Genomic DNA, 17486 nt, shown 5'->3' with positions numbered 1-17486 from the left:
TCCTTTTACAATCAATGGCCCGGGGCTGCGATTTCTAGTTCGTTTTTGGTCGCCTCATTATTGTCCCGTGCAAAATTAATTGAATCAAAGCGATGACAAAAGCCAACTGGTCAGTTAAATCGCTCGAAATTGCAGCCGCCGCATAATTACCGCCAAATTTGAAATGCGTTTCCAGTGTCCACACAGTTGGATCCAAAAACCTAATTGAAATTATATTATTCGTGGTCAGACTATTGTTCAGAAATAAAATAAATATCTACATATATATAACACAACTATGCTGCTCTTTTACACAAATGTGTATTTTTAATTGATTTTCAATGGGTTTTTCGGCACAGGCAGCTAATGAAATCTAGCCACGGACAGACTGACCGAAAAATAAATATTATTCCATTTAATTTGCATTAAAATAGATCAATGGGCAGTAAGTGTTACGTCATCAGCATACAGAAATCAAATGATTGAATTTCCTGGCAAAAAAATCTTCTATATAAGCCCAAAAATGTTTGTCCAGCGAAGCAAACCAAAAGGAAAATGTGTGTTCAAGTTTTATTTATTTATATCATATCTCTATTTGTTTATGTAAATGGGTATATACATATGTATATATTTAGCTGACCAACGCAAAAGAACATAAATTATGCGTTAAGCCTGCGGAAACTGACAAATTTTTGGCGTTGCACTGGATTAGGGAGACTTAAGCGAGAATGATTTGTGGAATTAGAGCGGGTGCCAAAGCCTTTTTAATGAACTCACTCACTTCCTCTGCGGGTTTTTAAGTCCTCCCTCTTTTTATTCAGTGAATATACATAAATATATACCACCCAGATCGTTGACCATACACTTGATAAATTATCTACATGACAGTCAAGTTATAAAATATATATGTAGGCCATCATTTACTGATTTATTTTTGTGTTTCTAAACCTGATAGTATTGGTATTATTATGTATTTTTAGAGAATTATAATGGCGGTATAAAAATAAATTAATATAAGTTTTATAAAAATGGAAACAAGCTGTTTATAATAAGCAAACCAACAAATGAAACTCATATAATTAATAGTGAAACTTTAGTTTAAAATTCTTCTAAGCTTTAAATGTATACCTCTACCATCCTCTTCCAAGAAATAAAATAGTATTTTATAGTTAAGATATCTATAAATTTAGGAATCCATTCTAAAAAAGCTTGCTAAACTTTGCAGCATGCAAATGTGCGATTTGAGTGACAGTGACAGATATTTCAAGTATTTTGACTTTTTGATGACATTCTACAGAATGGAACGAATGACTGTATATATCAACAACACACACGTGGCAAGCGTATTTGGTTGCTTTTTTTTTAGTAGATTTATTTATAACAAAAAGTTGACAACAAATAGTGAAAAAATAGAAAGCAAATGCATAGTTTTTATGCAAATACACCACCCATTCTGAAAGGAAATGCATCGACATTCGCCGGGTGGTTGGCAGAAGAGGTGGTTGCATTTTGGTTGCTTTGTGTACGGCTTTCAATAAAGGCAACAACGAACAGGTAAAGCTGGGCAAATATTAGGGCAATTCGGAGGGGGGAGGCGGGTATGCACGGTGGTACAGGTGTGCGACGTGTACAGGGTATACGGATCCTGTTTGTCTGCACGTCTGCGTGTCTGTTTGCCAAATGCCAACTTTATTAGGAATTTTTGACGTTTGCTGGTGGCTCGTAAGGCAGTCCATCGCTATTTGGGTGCCACAGCCATTCCGCCCACCCAACCCTACATACACATCCCACATTTCCCACTGTCTCTTCTGGTTCATGTATTTGGGATTTTTCCTTTTACTGAATGGATTATATTCGTATTTTGCCGACAATCAAACACAAACGTGTTGTCTGCTCAGGTGGGAAAAATAAGAGCGAAACTAGCAAACTAGCAGAGGGAAAATCTAGAGAGAGAGAGAGGGAGAGAGAGCAATGGGAAAATGAGCAAGAGAAAACTCATGAGCTGTGCAGAGGAAAATTGAGAGAATTTCCCAGTATTTTTGAAAAAAAAACAGCAACAGAAACGAGGGAATAGATTGAAACTAAAATTTGAGAGTATATTTTTATTTATTATAATCAAGATAATCAGTTTTAGGGAGGTTTAAATGCAGTTTATAAATGTTTTAAGAAATGTTTTTTCCTTCGAGAAAAGTACAACATATTCACATTCTTTGAATCGTTATATATCGTTATTTTTATATGAAAAATTTTAAGACAAATCAAAGTTTAAAAATTTCATTATAAATGACTCCCTCCCTGCTTTGCAAGCTTCTGGCGAAAAGAAGAGTATAAAAATATAAATTCTATAATTTTCTATTACATGTAACAATTTTACATTTATCTAACCATTATCAGAAAATGAAAATTCTACCTATTTACCCTCGGTGAATTCCATTACACAAAACGGACATTAGCACCTCATTTGAATAAATTTCAGGCTCTGGTGCTGTGTATTTGTATATGACGCACTTAACTAATGGCCGGCATTTAAAGACCCATAAAAAGACCCAAAGGGCAGCTCTAGCCAACCTGGCATTGACCACGTCTAAGACAAATGGCGGAGTGTCCGCTTATAATTGACCACAAGCGGTTAGAGACAAGGCGAAATGGTTGGGGAAGCACATTATCGTTGTGGTCGTTCAAGTAGAATGGACAATTATTATTAACTGCAATAAATTTCACGCACGCACAATTTACATACACCGGGGGAAAATGTTCTTATTTAGAGTTTAAAAAACTTTACTATACCAAAAAAGGTATTAGATCAACAATTCTACAGGCTTTTTAATAAAACCTTGTCTTATCAGCATAATTTCAAAGCACTTTATTATTTAAATAAGACTTAATTAGCTCAAAACTAGCTTCTAATTATTATTATTTCTATGTAAGCTTCTTTATGATTACTTTAAATGTTTTAAGTAAAAAGTGAAATTTTTACCTAAACCAATATGTTTTCCTTTCTGCGAGTGTTATGGAGTACCCAAGCGTATCGCAGGACGCGATCTATAAAGGACACAGAACACGGACATTTGGCCAGGACACGTACAACTCATTTAAGTGCAACATAATTGTGTGTGTCCAAGTTTCGAGGAAGCTCCCACCTGAAGATGTGAGTTCTCCGGTATGGGTTGATGACTTCCGGGGGTAATTGCCACCGGGGGGCACATGTCAATGGCAATGACAATTATCGTGGATGGGTTCGATGGAAGTTCTGAAAGAAGAAGTATGAACGATAGACCACTGACCGGTGGTCTGGACAACCCCCGCTTCTTCACTCAATAAATCGATAGTTCGCTTACCATTAGCGTGTTGTTTAATTGAATTGTAGCAATTAAAGTGCTTCAATTGGTTTTAATCGGAAATTGTTCCCATTGTTCCAAGCACAATAGTAATAGCTGCTGCTGAGCCGTCACAACCACACTTGCCGTAGAATCAGATGGATATATGTACATACATATGTATAGAGTATAGTGCAGAGGTCGTACACACATAAGCCCGCCTCATTAACGCTGACATTCAGAAGCGGCAGAAAGGAAATGTGCAATAAATGCGACTAAGCCAGCGGCAATCATCGGCAACGAGCGGTAATCACATGGGGTTAATCGCAGTCGGGGGTTAAGCCAACAATGTGACTAACACTCGTCTGGGGAAAAGTCAAGTGTTTGTGGGAGTCAAATTCTCTGGCTTTTATTTATATAATATAGGTGGGTTGAGATATATATTATAGGTGAGGATGAAATATTCAAAGCGTTGTCATGGCAACAAATATGTGCGACTTTCTCGAATAAAATATATGATAACAAAGTTTAAAAATTAGAACTTGAATATATTCGAGTTTAAAATTTATTAATATTCTTATGTTTTTATAAAAAACTTTAGGAACTTGAGATACTAAAATCTAAATAAGCGAAATGTATCATTGTATGTATTATGTATTAAATCAGTTTTATTTATTAACCAATTAAATTACGAATTATTATTTAAACATTATTATTTAAACATCTTATTTGCAAGAGATTTATTTGTAGAATGTATTATAATATTGTATTATTTTGTTTTTATTTAGTTTTAGAGCTTGTTAATTGCAAGGGCTTTATTTCTAGTACTTATTATAAAGAACTAGAAGCAATAACTTTCCTTTTCCAAGTCACCATTAACTTTAACAGCAGATGTTTAACGTATAACATTAATATTTAGCCGAAGCTATAAACAGCTCTCCAAAAATAACAACAACTAAGGCCAAAGGCAACCATTGTAAGTGGCAGGCTCAACAGGCTGTTCCGTTATTCTTCTTCAGAATCAAGAATTTCCCCAACATGGCGCTCTCTTATTTCCTTTCTCTCTGTTCTGTCCCCGCAAGTGGTTAATTTTCTCTTGCCCTCTCTCTCTCTCTCTCTCTCTCTTTCTGCATATGGCTGCAAAGCACCGTTGGTTGTGCCATGCTCTGTTTTCATTTGCCTGCCGCAACAGTCAGCAACGAACTCTCCACTCGGGCGGATTGCTAACGGTACTTGTGGATACTTTGGATGCAAGCCCATCTGGTCGTTCCGCCTCGCGCACACACATATCGAATTTATTGGCCGAGGGAGAAGAAGCTTGCCGCGCGCCAAAAGTCCAAAAAGTGAAGAAAACGCCAACGAGGAGCGTACAAAGTTGAAGAAACCGAAAATAAATATGTGAGTGCCGTGCGTAAGTGCGTGCGTGTGTGTGCATTTATTTTTAAGCGTCGACTCGTCCGGCCCCCGAAGGCGAATGTGAAGTGTAAGCGACAAGAGCGACCGAAAAGCGAGAAATATAAATTATATCAAAACAAAAATAGCCCCCAAACGCCGGCAAAAGGATAGAGCGTGACGGAAACGGAGACGGAGCACGGAGAGTGGGACACAGGGAGGGAATTAGCACATTTGGCGAAATGAGACCGACACCGAAATCGGAGTCTCCACTCCTCCTGCTAGCTCTGCTCCTCCTCCTGGGAGTGGGTCTCCTTGCAAGCGGAACGGATGCCGTTAGTTCTTATGGCGCCTCCTTCATCTCCAATCCGGCCATATATGCCTACAGTGTGGAGAATCAACAGGAACAGGAACAGGGCCGGGAACGGGAACGTGAACGTGAACGTGAACGGGAGCAGGACCAGGAGCAGAACGACATCAAGTTTGCCGCTACAAATGCAAATGCGAATGGCAATTCCAATTCCAATCTGAATCGTAATTACTACTACACGTCCGATCCCAATCAGAGTCCGAATGTCAATTCGTATGTCAATCCCACGCCCGCGCTGGCCACGCCCCCAGCCACCCAGCCTGCCCCCCAAACGGGCTGCACCCTGGACCGCCTGGCCGTCTACAAGGTCGTCTTGCACACCTACTGGACCCGCGAACTCTTCCCCAAGCACTATCCCGACTGGCGACCCACCGCCCAATGGACCAAGACACTAGGTGAGTCCATTTTTTATATCTTTGTCATTTAATTTAGTTGGGAAATAAAAGCAGGACAGGTTTTGGGAATAACTTCACATTGGAGGAGCTAGATATTTCATGGCCTTACGATATTTTAGATTGGTTTTTAAATAGTTAAAACAATTATCTTTAAATTAATTAGAACATACGAACAATTCTATCCTAACTAAAGTTAGAAATTTGTGAGTACTTAATAATTATATTCCAGAAGAATTTACAAGCAATGGTTTATAAAATGTTTAATAGGAATTATCTGACAGAAATACTCAAATTTTTAACACTTAAACAAGTGAAGCTTACTTTTATTCAACACCACAAAAAATATATTGAATCTAAAATAAGTATTTTATAACTAAACAAAAATAAAATTCTTTTTGAACCAATCAAGCTCTATATTTAGGTCAGCTTACAATATTTAATTAGAGCTCAACAACAATACAACACAACAAGAATTCGTTACAAAATTCGAAATACATAATAAATTGCTTAAATTAATTTGTAATTAAGCCGTGCACGTCGTGTCGGACAAGCACAAAACAAAATAGAAAGATTTGAATAATTTATGGAAATGTTTGCAATATTTTTTCATCATTTTCACTTAAATGAACTCCCGTTCCCCAGCCACAAATTGGCCAAAAATGTTCCGTATTCTATATATTTTTAAGCCAGCAAAGCCAAACCAATTTGGCCCAGTTTCCAGGCCAAAATCACAATTTGGCCGAATGCATATCTCTGTTGCCATCGCTCTTGGCAAACATTGTGTCCCTCACTCGGGGTTATTACTCAATCAGAGTGATGAGGATAAGGATCTCATAATTTGTGCCAGCGCAGCAACCAAGAATATCCAACAACCACTGCCTAAATACTAATTTGTCACAATGCCTTTACGGACGCTCTCTTTTCTGGCCCGACAATTTGTCCGACATTTATATATACTATATACATATACTACAAATATACATACGCATAGAAAATAAATCGAAAAGCAATTTCGCAGCAAGTTGGCTAAACATTTACGGTTCGTTTTGGTATTTCGGGTTAAATCTGAGGCGGCGTCTGGGGGATAGAAAATGCCTTTGGCCGCATTGGCATGTCGCTTGTCTTATCAATGTTTTTGCAGATTTAGCTGTCGATTTATAGCGCACACACATTCAGCATCCAGCATCCAGCATCCAGCATCCAGTATATAGCATATAGCATACGGCACCCAGGATATTCAGGCAGCGACCCAGTGAGACAGTGAGACAAGTAAATCTGACAGCTAAACAACCAAAGACCCGGCCCACATACAGAGGGAAAAAAAAAAAAAAAAGGATAAGCGGGAAAAGCAGGAAAGCGGCAGGAAGGAGCCTAAGAAATGCGATTTGTACGTGCTTATGCGCGATGTGCTGGTCTCAGCGCAAAGCGAGAAATTGGATAAAGTTGTTCAATACACTTATACATGTGTATAAACATAGGTATATAAAACTAAGGCATAGGAATTTATTCCCCCAAAGAATCTCAAACCCCATCTCCCACCACACGACTTTTGATGTTTTGATTTTCAAGTTTATCTGGGGAATAAAGCATCTCTCGTATGACTAATTAAGGCGGCATTATGGCTTATCCATCTCTCGGTTATAAACTCCATCCAGCCAGACCAGACTTCCTTGCCACTTTTTCTTTGTTGTTTATAGTGTCGTCTGGCTTATTTATAGTTTCTCCCTCTTGCGTCAGTGTCTGTGGGCCACAGTGCGTATGCGTGATTTATGTGAGCCAAGCACTTGTGTTTATACTTGTATAAAATATATAGCAAAAGGAGTAGGACTCGCACTTTATCGTACCTAGATGAAGCTTTTTGTTGCTCATCCACTTAAAATGCAGTTGAGAAAGGTTTATTTTGCGGAAAATAATAATAAAACGAGAAAGGAAAGAAACTTTGGAAAAACGAAGGCTATATACCCTGGCAGCAATTGAATTATAAAATCAAATCGGAAATCGATTTAAACTAAGCATAAAATATTCGCATTATTTGAATCGATCGTTTATAACATTTTATATAACACTTTTTATGACAAATTAATTAATTAATTTTAGTTCGGAAAGTTTTTCTATGTTTGTTTTTTATAGGTGAAGAACTCTGCATACTCAGTTTTAAATTTTAAAAACGTAAAAATACTCAAATTATAATGGCATTCCTTTGGGCAGATATTTGTAAATATTTTTTATGACAATTTTTTTCTACAAATTAAAAATTAAAAATCTCATAACTAAGCCAAAAATTCATTAATTTTGATTCGAAAGGTGTCCTATGTTTGTTTTTAATACCTTAACAACTATGCATATTCATTTTAAAACCACAAATTTTTGTAAATTTTAACGATGTAACCTCTTATCCTTTTTTTTGAAAAAAAATCAAAAAAATTGAATTGAATTGATTTTTTTTCTTTAAAATATGCCTAGATCGACTCTGCTATCGATGCTGATCAAGAATATATATGATTTATTTTGTCGGAAATGACTCCTTCATAACGTTACAATCTTCTGACTAAAATTATTATACCCCTGCAAGGTTACAAAAGGAGGGAAATGTTGGTAGTAAATGTTTAAACTTTAAGGCAAGGAAGTTTACAAGAGATAAAACTGTATAGAGTTATTTTGTTTGTGGGCTTATTCTCTCATTTTTAAGAAGAGATTGTTCTTATTTTAAAAGTATCTCTATTTGTAGAACTTAAAGAGACATAAAAATATAATAAAACTAAAATGGCTCCAAAGAAATATTATGCAAATTTACTTAGTTGTCATCTTTATTTGTCTGCATAGAAAAGCTTTATCTTAATCGTTTCCCTGCGAAACCTACAAGCTATTTAAATATAAAAGGCACTTTTGTTATATATTTTATACGTTAAATATGAAACAACGCCGCCGGACTCAATATCCTTTGCCGTATTCCTGCTACTCTTGTCACTTGCCGCCTCTCAACTGGTTTCCCCTGATAGCCGTTTAGTCCTGGCCAGCGGCAGATCCAAGGCTAGTCTCGGATTGCTTTGGTCCGAGATCAAGTCCTGGCTCAATCCGGAATGCCATTTGGCATTAAAATTCAAGCAGTAAGAAGGGCAAAAGGAGGAACACAAAAAAAAAAGAAAGGCAAAGCAAGAAAAAGCTTAGCAATGCACTTCGACTTTGCTGGGGTGAGGTCGGGGAAAATCGTAGAAAATCTAGGGGCAGTTCGGCTGGAGTTAGGGGGTGTGGCGGGGCCAGAGGGCAACGGCTTCCTGCCTGTCATATCCTGTTTATATATAATTTTCAGTGCGCAGCTCTAACATCCGTTACATTTCAACTGGTTGGAGGCGGCGTCAGTAAAACAAAAAAAAAAAAAGCGTGGAAAACTATGAGCAGTGGAGAAACTACCAGCAAAAAAGGATATATATATCCCACCGCTCCTTTTGTTTTTGCTGTCGAAGGAGGTTCACAGCGCAAAATTTATTATGAATGTTCAAAAACAAGCAGCGACAGCAATTGCAGCGGGGGAAATGCATTTCTCGTCTTTTGTGCCAAGTCGCCCCCGATGTCCTGCCTTATCCTTTGCCTCTTCCCTCCTCAGGGCTCCCAGTTCCCAGTTCCCAATGCCCGGCTCCATTTTCCATTCTCAGCTCCCCAATTCCCCATCTCATTGCATTTCCCCATTCGAGTTCGCTTCTCGTCGAGTTGTTAAATTTCATTTGCCGCTGCCCTGGCGACTGTTGTCGCTGTTTTTATCGCAAATTGAAACCGAAATAAAGTTTGCCTCCTGCTGAATATTTGTTTTAGTTCTGGCCATTTTTTTTCTCTTCTGTTCTTGTTTTGTTTCCAGTGCCATGCCGTTCTTTGAGCCCTGTCACAGTTTTTGTTTGGCCAGAACCGAACCGAATCGTACTGAGTTGAACTGAAACGCAACATACTAGTCAAAAAAGAAGCATTTTCGCCGGCCGGTATTGTATTTTTTTGTGCCTGCTCTGGTTTCGTTTCGGTACGTCTATGTTTTTGCCATTTTTATTGCTTGTCGAGGTTTTTGTTGAGTCAATTCTCGAGCGTTTTGCAAGCCAAAATGAAATGTTGCACTCTGGCATGTTGCATTTCAAATGGCAGCCCAAGAGGGAGGCCTTGGATACACTTGAATCACTTGTACTGATTAATTTTAAGAGATTTTCTTAAGGGTTAAAAAGAGGTCTGAGAAATTGGAATTTATAGATATTTGTAAGGCATAGTTAATAAGTTATTGTAAAGAATATTTAACCATGTAACAAGGGAAATTAGAGTGTCTGTGCGGATGAGCTCTAGAAGCTGAAAAAGTAAAAAGGATACAATATTTTATCTACTTGTATACTGCTTTATAATAATACTTTATTTAATTCCATATTTAAAGGCATTCATTATATTTAAACACATATTTCTCTCAGTGATTGCATTTAGGGCTTATTGTTCAGAGTTCACTTGTTTAGGTTGATGGCTTTTACTGGTTAGATTGCCAAAATTAATTGCCATACAAATAAACAAGAAAGTTGATTGAATTCAGGGGGGTGTGTATTATAGTAGCAGGTAGCTGGGAAGTATATGCTTCCCTCCTCCCATTATATTGATCCGTGTGTCAATCCAACTTTATGACCGACCCCAGGACTTCCCACCGACAGGCACTTTGTCACACCCCCCAAGCGAACGGTTTTGCAATTTGTGTTGCATAAGTTTGCGGCCCAATGTCCATTGTCCTGGCTTATCCTTGTGGCGCACGGCTCGTTAATTGCCACGTCCATTGGGGCAATTATCCTGGCTGCTGCTGCTGTCCATTTGCTTTTAACTCCGGCGGGAAGACGTGCGTGGCTTTGTAGTTGGTGTTAAATACTTTGGCCTTCGGCAATTTCACGCCTCGCATTTTATTGTTTCGCTCTGCCCAATGAGAAAAAAATAAAAATAAAACTAATTTTTGACTCGCTTTTTTTGTTTTTGGTTTGGGTAAATAAATTATAAAGAAGCAGCGCATTAATGTATGCTTCATACGCTTTACATGGATCCAAGTTCCCCCGTGTCTGGCGCATATTTTATGCATCCCCGCAGACACAGAAACCAACATTGAAACAAACGCCCCTTGTGTCTGCACCTTTTAGCTCGCAATTTGATTTTCCTTATTTTATACTCAACTTGTGTGTGTGTGCGGAACTCATAACAAAACTTTAAATGTTTGTAATTTTTTACAAGACACTCCAGAGGGGAGCGGAAAGCATAAGGCGCATGTTCAGACAGCAAAATATTGTATAATAAAAATGGCAACTACAAGCGGAGGATTATGTCCCTGGGGGACTACAATAGGTGGGGGGAACTTTATGTCTCTTAAGCTAATGGAAAAACCATGTAATAGATAGAGTTTTCTTTGATAAGAACTAATCATTTGATAAGGTTCTTAAAGTATCAAAGATTGGAGGAAATGAAAGCGGATCTTATAGAAATCCAGAAATATTTGTAATTAATTTTATACCATAAATGCAAAACCTGTAATTTCCATTACAACTTAAGTAACTGTAACCCAAAATCCATTAACTAAATTAATAGTTTTCTACCAAACATGCTGCAAAAGCTTCTATTTCATTAGAACCATTAATTGGAAACATGAAACTCGTTGTTTCTTGTTTGGGTTTAACCAAATCAGAAATTCTCTCTGAGTAACTGATACCATAAACTCCATTAGTTAAACATTTTGCAAACCAAAAACCTCGCTTAAAGTGTTTCGAATGTTCACTCATTGAATTTCCTTTTCGTTTGGGGGGTTTTTCTTCCTTATAGACAGCCTAACAGACATTAAGGATTCATAACACAAAACATGGCAAGTCCTGGCAGAGCCGTATATCTTGGAACTGCTGCTGACAACGCAATTTCCTTGTGTCTGCGCTGTGTCTTAGCTGCAGCATAAGTACATTAATAATAAATGTAAATACTTTTTTCTTATTTTTACCTACCTACCCAGGGGTTTTTTTCCTGAGGGGGAAGTAAGGTAAAGTCACTTTTCCGGCCACTTTTAGCTACTTAGGGCCCGGCTAAAGCTTAAAGTGTTGTAATTAAAAGCATCTACAGCATCTTTATTTTTATACTCTCCGGCCAAAAATTCTGGTTGAGAGTTTCCCCCCTGAGATGGAAAATGAGAAGCAATGGCATTTTTACATGGCTCAAATCACGGCAAACAAAATTCTGAATCGCCAAGCTCTCCCAACTCAGCCGTTTTCCATTTTTCCCGCATTTACTTTACTTGCATGAATAAATTTTCGTCTGCATGTCCTTTATGTTCGTTCTGCTCCTGCCTTCAGATCCTGCGCCTTCTTTTCTTTTGTACACTTTGTGCTATGTCAAATTCATATCATTATTCATTCATACATGATTAGACAACGCAACAGAACACGGGCAAAGACAAGAAAATCGAGGCCAGGTTTTGTATTACACAGAAAAAGCGAAAGTTTTCCGGCGTGGTGGTGTTGCCAAGGGGCAGATGTGGGGAAGGAAGGAAAATCGTGACGGGTGAGGGGTAAAAGCCTGAACCCGCAGAGTCAGACAGGCGTGGCATTGGGAAAATGGAAATTAATGAATGAAATTTGATATAATGTCAGGTTCGCCCAGATCCCTCCTCGCATCTCGAATTTCCAGTTCCCATCGCTTTTTCACCAATTTCAACTTTCACAGCATTTTCATAATATTAAATGCTGTCGCAACAAATTGCACTTAAACCAATTTTAATTGTTTATTCACCAGGCATTAAAATTGCATTATCATTTTTGCTTCCCTCCACCCTTCACAATGCGTTTATTTTTATTTTATTTTTTTAATAAATTAATTGAACACCGTATGCTTTGTGGGCTATAAAAATATTAAACAAAAAATGCCATCAATATTTTTTCTGACTCAGCATTAAGGGCATAATTTACCTGAGCTAATTACCAATCAATTGCACAATTTATTTTATGTATTTATTGTGCGCATTGTAAATTTAATTGCGTCAAAAGCGTTGTAAGGAAATCCGAATAAGATTAATTGAATTCGAATTAGCCGCAGTGAAAAAAAAACAGGAGCAAATAATTCTAATTAGCATAATCCTAATTGAGCGGAATTTTTTTTTACCATTTCGTTGAATACAATTTTCAATATTTATTTATTGAATTAATTTGCGCAAACATGTAAGTTTTATTGCTTTTGTTTTATAATCACTAAAATTCAATAGAGAAAAATCATGTTAAGGGCTTAAACACTTAAATCGTAAAAGAGAAAAAAATATAATACTACTAAAGGCTATTGACTTTTTTTGTATTCGAAATTAATTGTGAAATAATAAAGCGTTTTTATTTAAAGTTATACCCTAACGAATATTGGATACTTATAAATAATGAAACACTTGAGATCATCTTTAGAAAATGTTAAAATTTGTAAAGTACTGAAGTAATAATTAAATCAAAGTCTTTGATTTGTACTAAGGATTTGGGTGCTATGATATTATCTTAATATATTTATTATACTCTCACAAGTCAGTTATAAATTTGATACTTTTAATGAATAAAAATTAATAATTAACATTGAAGAAATATGTATAAAGTACAAAATTCTTTATTCAAGTAAGCAGCTTATAAAGCATCCATGTTTCATGTTTTAGTTCGTATAAGATTTTATATTTTGTTAGCATAATAAAAGCTTCGATTTCGCATAATCAACTTTTCCATATTTTTTCATTACATATATTTGCTGTCACAACGGAAGGTAATAAAAACTGCGATTGAAAATTGCGTGATTCCGGTGAAATGCATTCGCTGACCATTTACTCATTTACATATATGTAGTTTGCCCTGCCAAACACAATATTTATGCTGTTTATTTATTTTCATTCGTATTTGTTGTTGTTATTGCATACTTCGCATTTGTCGCCATAAATGACTGCAATTTGATTTATATTTGTTTTATGCCATTTTATTTCTTTTATTTTCCATCGCATCTGCGTTCTAGGAGTGTGAACAAAATCAATAATAAATAAATTTAAGAGGGAAAATCTAGTGGCGCTGGAAAGTAGGCAACGGGAATTGGGGCAGCAAATCGAGATCCTAATTAACTGTGGCACATAAATCAAAGCGAGAGACCCGAAAGAAATCCGCTCATTAATAATGCATTTGCATGGAAATGTGTAACCGATATGATCACACAAAAACCCTTCAACACAAATTTATGGTCTCTGTGCAAACATAGAAGAGACTCGGCCCGAGTTTGAAAAAGTGTCTTGTGGTTACTTTTTCGGCACAGTCAGCCGAGAGTTATGTCTGTGGGCGAAGCTAACTGCTAATGGCAGCCTAATTATGCCGGAACCTAGGAGGGGGGGAAAGGGTGGCGGGAAAATGTGGGAAAAGGGTTTTTCCGTCTGGCTCGTAAATTTTCTCTCTTAAAGACGCGCACACACACCTTTTCGGTCGACATAAATCTTTGCCAGGTGGGTGAACCCTCCTCCGCCGACGTTTTTCCAACAGAGTTGTCTCTTTCCAGACAAGCGGCAGACAACATGCGTGCTCCCTCACCCACACCCACCGGAAAATGCCTCCCCCCTTTCAGCATTTTCCCCATTTCCCATTTCCACAGGCAAAATAAAAAAAGGGAACGCAACGAAATCGGAAACGCGTCGCACAAAACTTTATTTGTCTGTATTTATGTATGGCTGCGTAATGTGCTCGGAATTGTGGGCGCGTCTTTTCATAGGTGGGCGGGATTTTTGTTTTGCGGTGGGCTCGTGAGTGTATTTCACTCTTGTTGTTGTTTGTCTGGGGTTTTCTTTTTCAGGGGGTTCCCCCACACTTATAGAAAAGTCTGCCTGGCATCTCCTTGAAGAATGCGAAACAAATTACAGGCACAGTCTGTGATTTATAACGCTGGCAAGTAGGTATTTCAATTCAGGAGTTGAACTTTGAAATCACTAACCCAGGAATGTGAGAGGCATGACGATGAGAAATGTGGCAGGTTAGATAGTAAAATTGAATTTAAATTCTTCTACATTCTAGATTTAAATAACAAAGCCAGCAATGTATAACAAATGTTTAGAATAATTAACAGATAAATGTTTTGGGATTGGAAATATTTATTTAATTGAAATGTTGTACTTATACAACGTGGTAAATGGTAATAAACTATTTTCCAAGACTTCCCTAATTTTATTTATATAAAGATGGCTACAAAATAGAGCATTTCCATTTCGTTATTTTCCATCTTATTATATTTCTCCACATCCGAAAGGCTTTCCCACTTAAGGACATGTGTGACATTTATCTATTTCGTTTGACAGGACAACACGTGTGCATTGTTTGTATCCTTTTGATAGCATCTCCACGCCTTGGGAAATCGACAACAAACCCGAGGCCTTAATTAAGGACACCGACAGAACGAAACCGAACAGGATCCGAAAAACTAAAAAAATAACAAGAGAAAAGGAAACAAAACGTTAAGATTGGGGCAAAATTATGATTGAGACAAATTGTCGGCTACGTGACAAGTCCGCATAAATTTTCTCGCTTTCCGTTTGAGCGACTGTCAATAGGACATAAAACTCATTTAATTAAGCAATTTTATGGGTGCGAGACGAGCACAAAGCGAAGCCATCAAAAAGGAAACTTAACGGTCGGCAGAGGAGATGGGGATGGGATTCCAGGATAGTGGAAGCAATTTATAAGGATTGCACCCAGGGGAGTGGCCATATTTTTGTTTTGCCACAACTTAATGGCAGCTAAATAAAGTTTGCCAAGAGGACGGAGAGCGAGCTGCAAAAAACTGTATATAGTATATGTGGAGGGTTAGCGAGGAAAAGATCAAAGCTGTGGTTTATTATATAACTTTTCTTTATTTTTTATGGACGATCCAATTTTTATGCCCAATCAGGCGAATAATGAGATAAACCCAATGAGGTTTCCTCTTGACGGCGAGCAAGATGACCGATTACCGATAACCAATGACCGATAGCCCGTAGCGAAATTAACCGCCACGCAATGCATTCGAAATGAGCCGGCAAAAGGAGGAAAATCGCTAGAAAATGAGCGCCCAAAGGGTATCAGTCCATGGAAAATCATCAACAGAGTTCAGCAAAGCAAAAAGGAGGTGGTTTTTCCCGGCTTTTCCTCCGCCCCCTCGGGGGAGGGTGGTGTGGCACTGCAGGCAATCTGTCGCGACAAAATGCTTCAAGTGTTTATAAATGCGGCGGCACACACAGAGGAACAACAACAAACAACTCTGCGAACTGAACCCAAACAACTTCAAAGCCTCAAAACCAAATTATATGAAATACAATTTTCCCTGCTTTATTTTTTGTTTGAAAAATTTAATATTAACCGAAGGCTTCTTGCAATAAAAATAAGCCTCTGAGAAAGATTACGTGCTACCTCTGCAGTTCCACCTTAACCTAATTAGGGTTTGAGTGAGGGTGGTGATTTTTTTAACCCAGGGTTTGAGGAGGCTGATTTGGGGTTGTTTACATTAGGGGGGAGAAGAAATTGTATTTTAATAGAGGAATTGTGGTTAAATAAGGAAGGCAATTTAAGAAAACAAATACCATTTAATGACAAAAATTACAAGTAAATTAAATTGATACATTTTTTGTATAGTAATACAGTAAATGTATATTTATAAAGTAGATTATATTCTAAAAAGAATTTATTCTTTAGCTAAAACCTGTTTGTTTATTTTTCTATTCAATTTCTCAGTGTTAGCATGAATATATTTTCTTGTTTCAAAATTAGGCAGAAACGAAAACACTTCAAAAGCGATTTCTTGGAAACGGCAGCATGTGTACACCTGACTTGTGTCTATTAAATTTTGTTTTTATTGCGTTTATTTTTTTAGGCCAGCAAGGGGATCAACAACTCACTTTTGCATATTTAAAAAGAGTGAGACAAAAGTTTGGTCCAATAAAACAAAGAAAAGATACACGGAAAGCAACTTTGGAAGCGGAGAAAATTTGCTAAAGCGTTAAAAAATGTACTCGACACCCCTCGACCTCGTCTTTCGTATTTCAGCCGCCCCTCAAAAAAAGTGTAGAATAAGTAACAAAAATAAAAGTAAGAAAACAACAAGAAAGGAAACTAACTTCGGGAAGCAGAAGTCTGTATACCCTTGCAGTTTGCAATAGAATTTCATCGTAACTAAGCTTAAAAAATTACATTTTTTGAATCGTTATTTATTATATGAAAATAAAAGCTTACCAATCTCATAACTAGGCCAAAATAGCTCTAATTTCCTATGTTAGTTTTTATTAGGGTTATAAAACTGCATACTTAATTTTAGAATAAAAAAATTTTAAATTTTTGGCCATTTTTGAAAATTTTAATGATGTAACCCCTTATAATTTTTCAAAAATTCGAAAAATTTTGAAAAAATTATTTTTCTTTAAAATATAGCTAGATCGATTCAGCTTTCGATGCTGATCGAGAATATATATAATGTATGGGGTCGGAAATTACTCCTTCACTGCTTTGCAAGCTTCTGACTGGAATTGTAACACCCTTGGAAAGGGTATTAAAAAAATATAAAAAAGAAAACTTGGCTAAGCGTAAATAAACCAAATATAAACTTTGGCTGCTGTTGGTTGTTTGGTTGCCTGGATGCTAGCTAGGTTGGAGATGCTATTTCCAGGCAGACAAACTTGCTCTTGGCTTGGCTTTCTCTCGGCAGAGTTTACTTAGTGGCCGAAGACAACAAAATCGGGTAAATCCCCGGCATACAACGGGGGGCACTTTCTCTAGTCTCTATTCCCTCTTGTTGTTGCCATTTCGGTGTGAATAATGTTGCTGTTATTTATGCCTCAATGCGCCACGCCTGTAAAATGGAAAATAAAGAAAGAAAACACCCAACGAGGAACGACCGAAAATCTAGAAGAAATTGCAATTTCCACGCCCAAGTTTCGGGCACTTTCACTTGACGCTGGTCCCGTTTCTCCCTGTGACCTGCGACCCCCGACCCCGACCCCCCCAAAAGCAACCCCAAAATGTTACAGCTTTTTAT

General features: G+C 37.4%; 1 protein-coding gene across 2 annotated transcripts in view; it reads left to right on the top strand.

Moving 5' to 3' along the window:
• The window catches only part of mspo (M-spondin), a 71774-nt gene that overhangs the window by 14908 nt on the left and 39380 nt on the right, over positions 1-17486 (top strand). The window contains exon 1 of one of the 2 annotated variants that reach the window (XM_020961728.2): positions 4379-5453. The exons of the other annotated variant lie outside the window; for it this stretch is intronic. Within the exon in view, the coding sequence (XP_020817387.2) occupies positions 4931-5453 (523 nt within the window). The 5' untranslated portion in view covers positions 4379-4930. Of the gene's footprint in view, positions 1-4378; positions 5454-17486 lie in introns of those variants that run through there. 2 annotated transcript variants of the gene reach the window in all.

The sequence above is a fragment of the Drosophila serrata genome, unplaced genomic scaffold (genome assembly GCF_035046125.1).
Source record: "Drosophila serrata isolate PLE 108 unplaced genomic scaffold, ASM3504612v1 contig_184, whole genome shotgun sequence".
Lineage (NCBI taxonomy): Eukaryota > Metazoa > Arthropoda > Insecta > Diptera > Drosophilidae > Drosophila > Drosophila serrata.
Note: the sequence above shows the minus strand (reverse complement) of the source record. Positions and strands in the feature narration are given on the sequence as shown.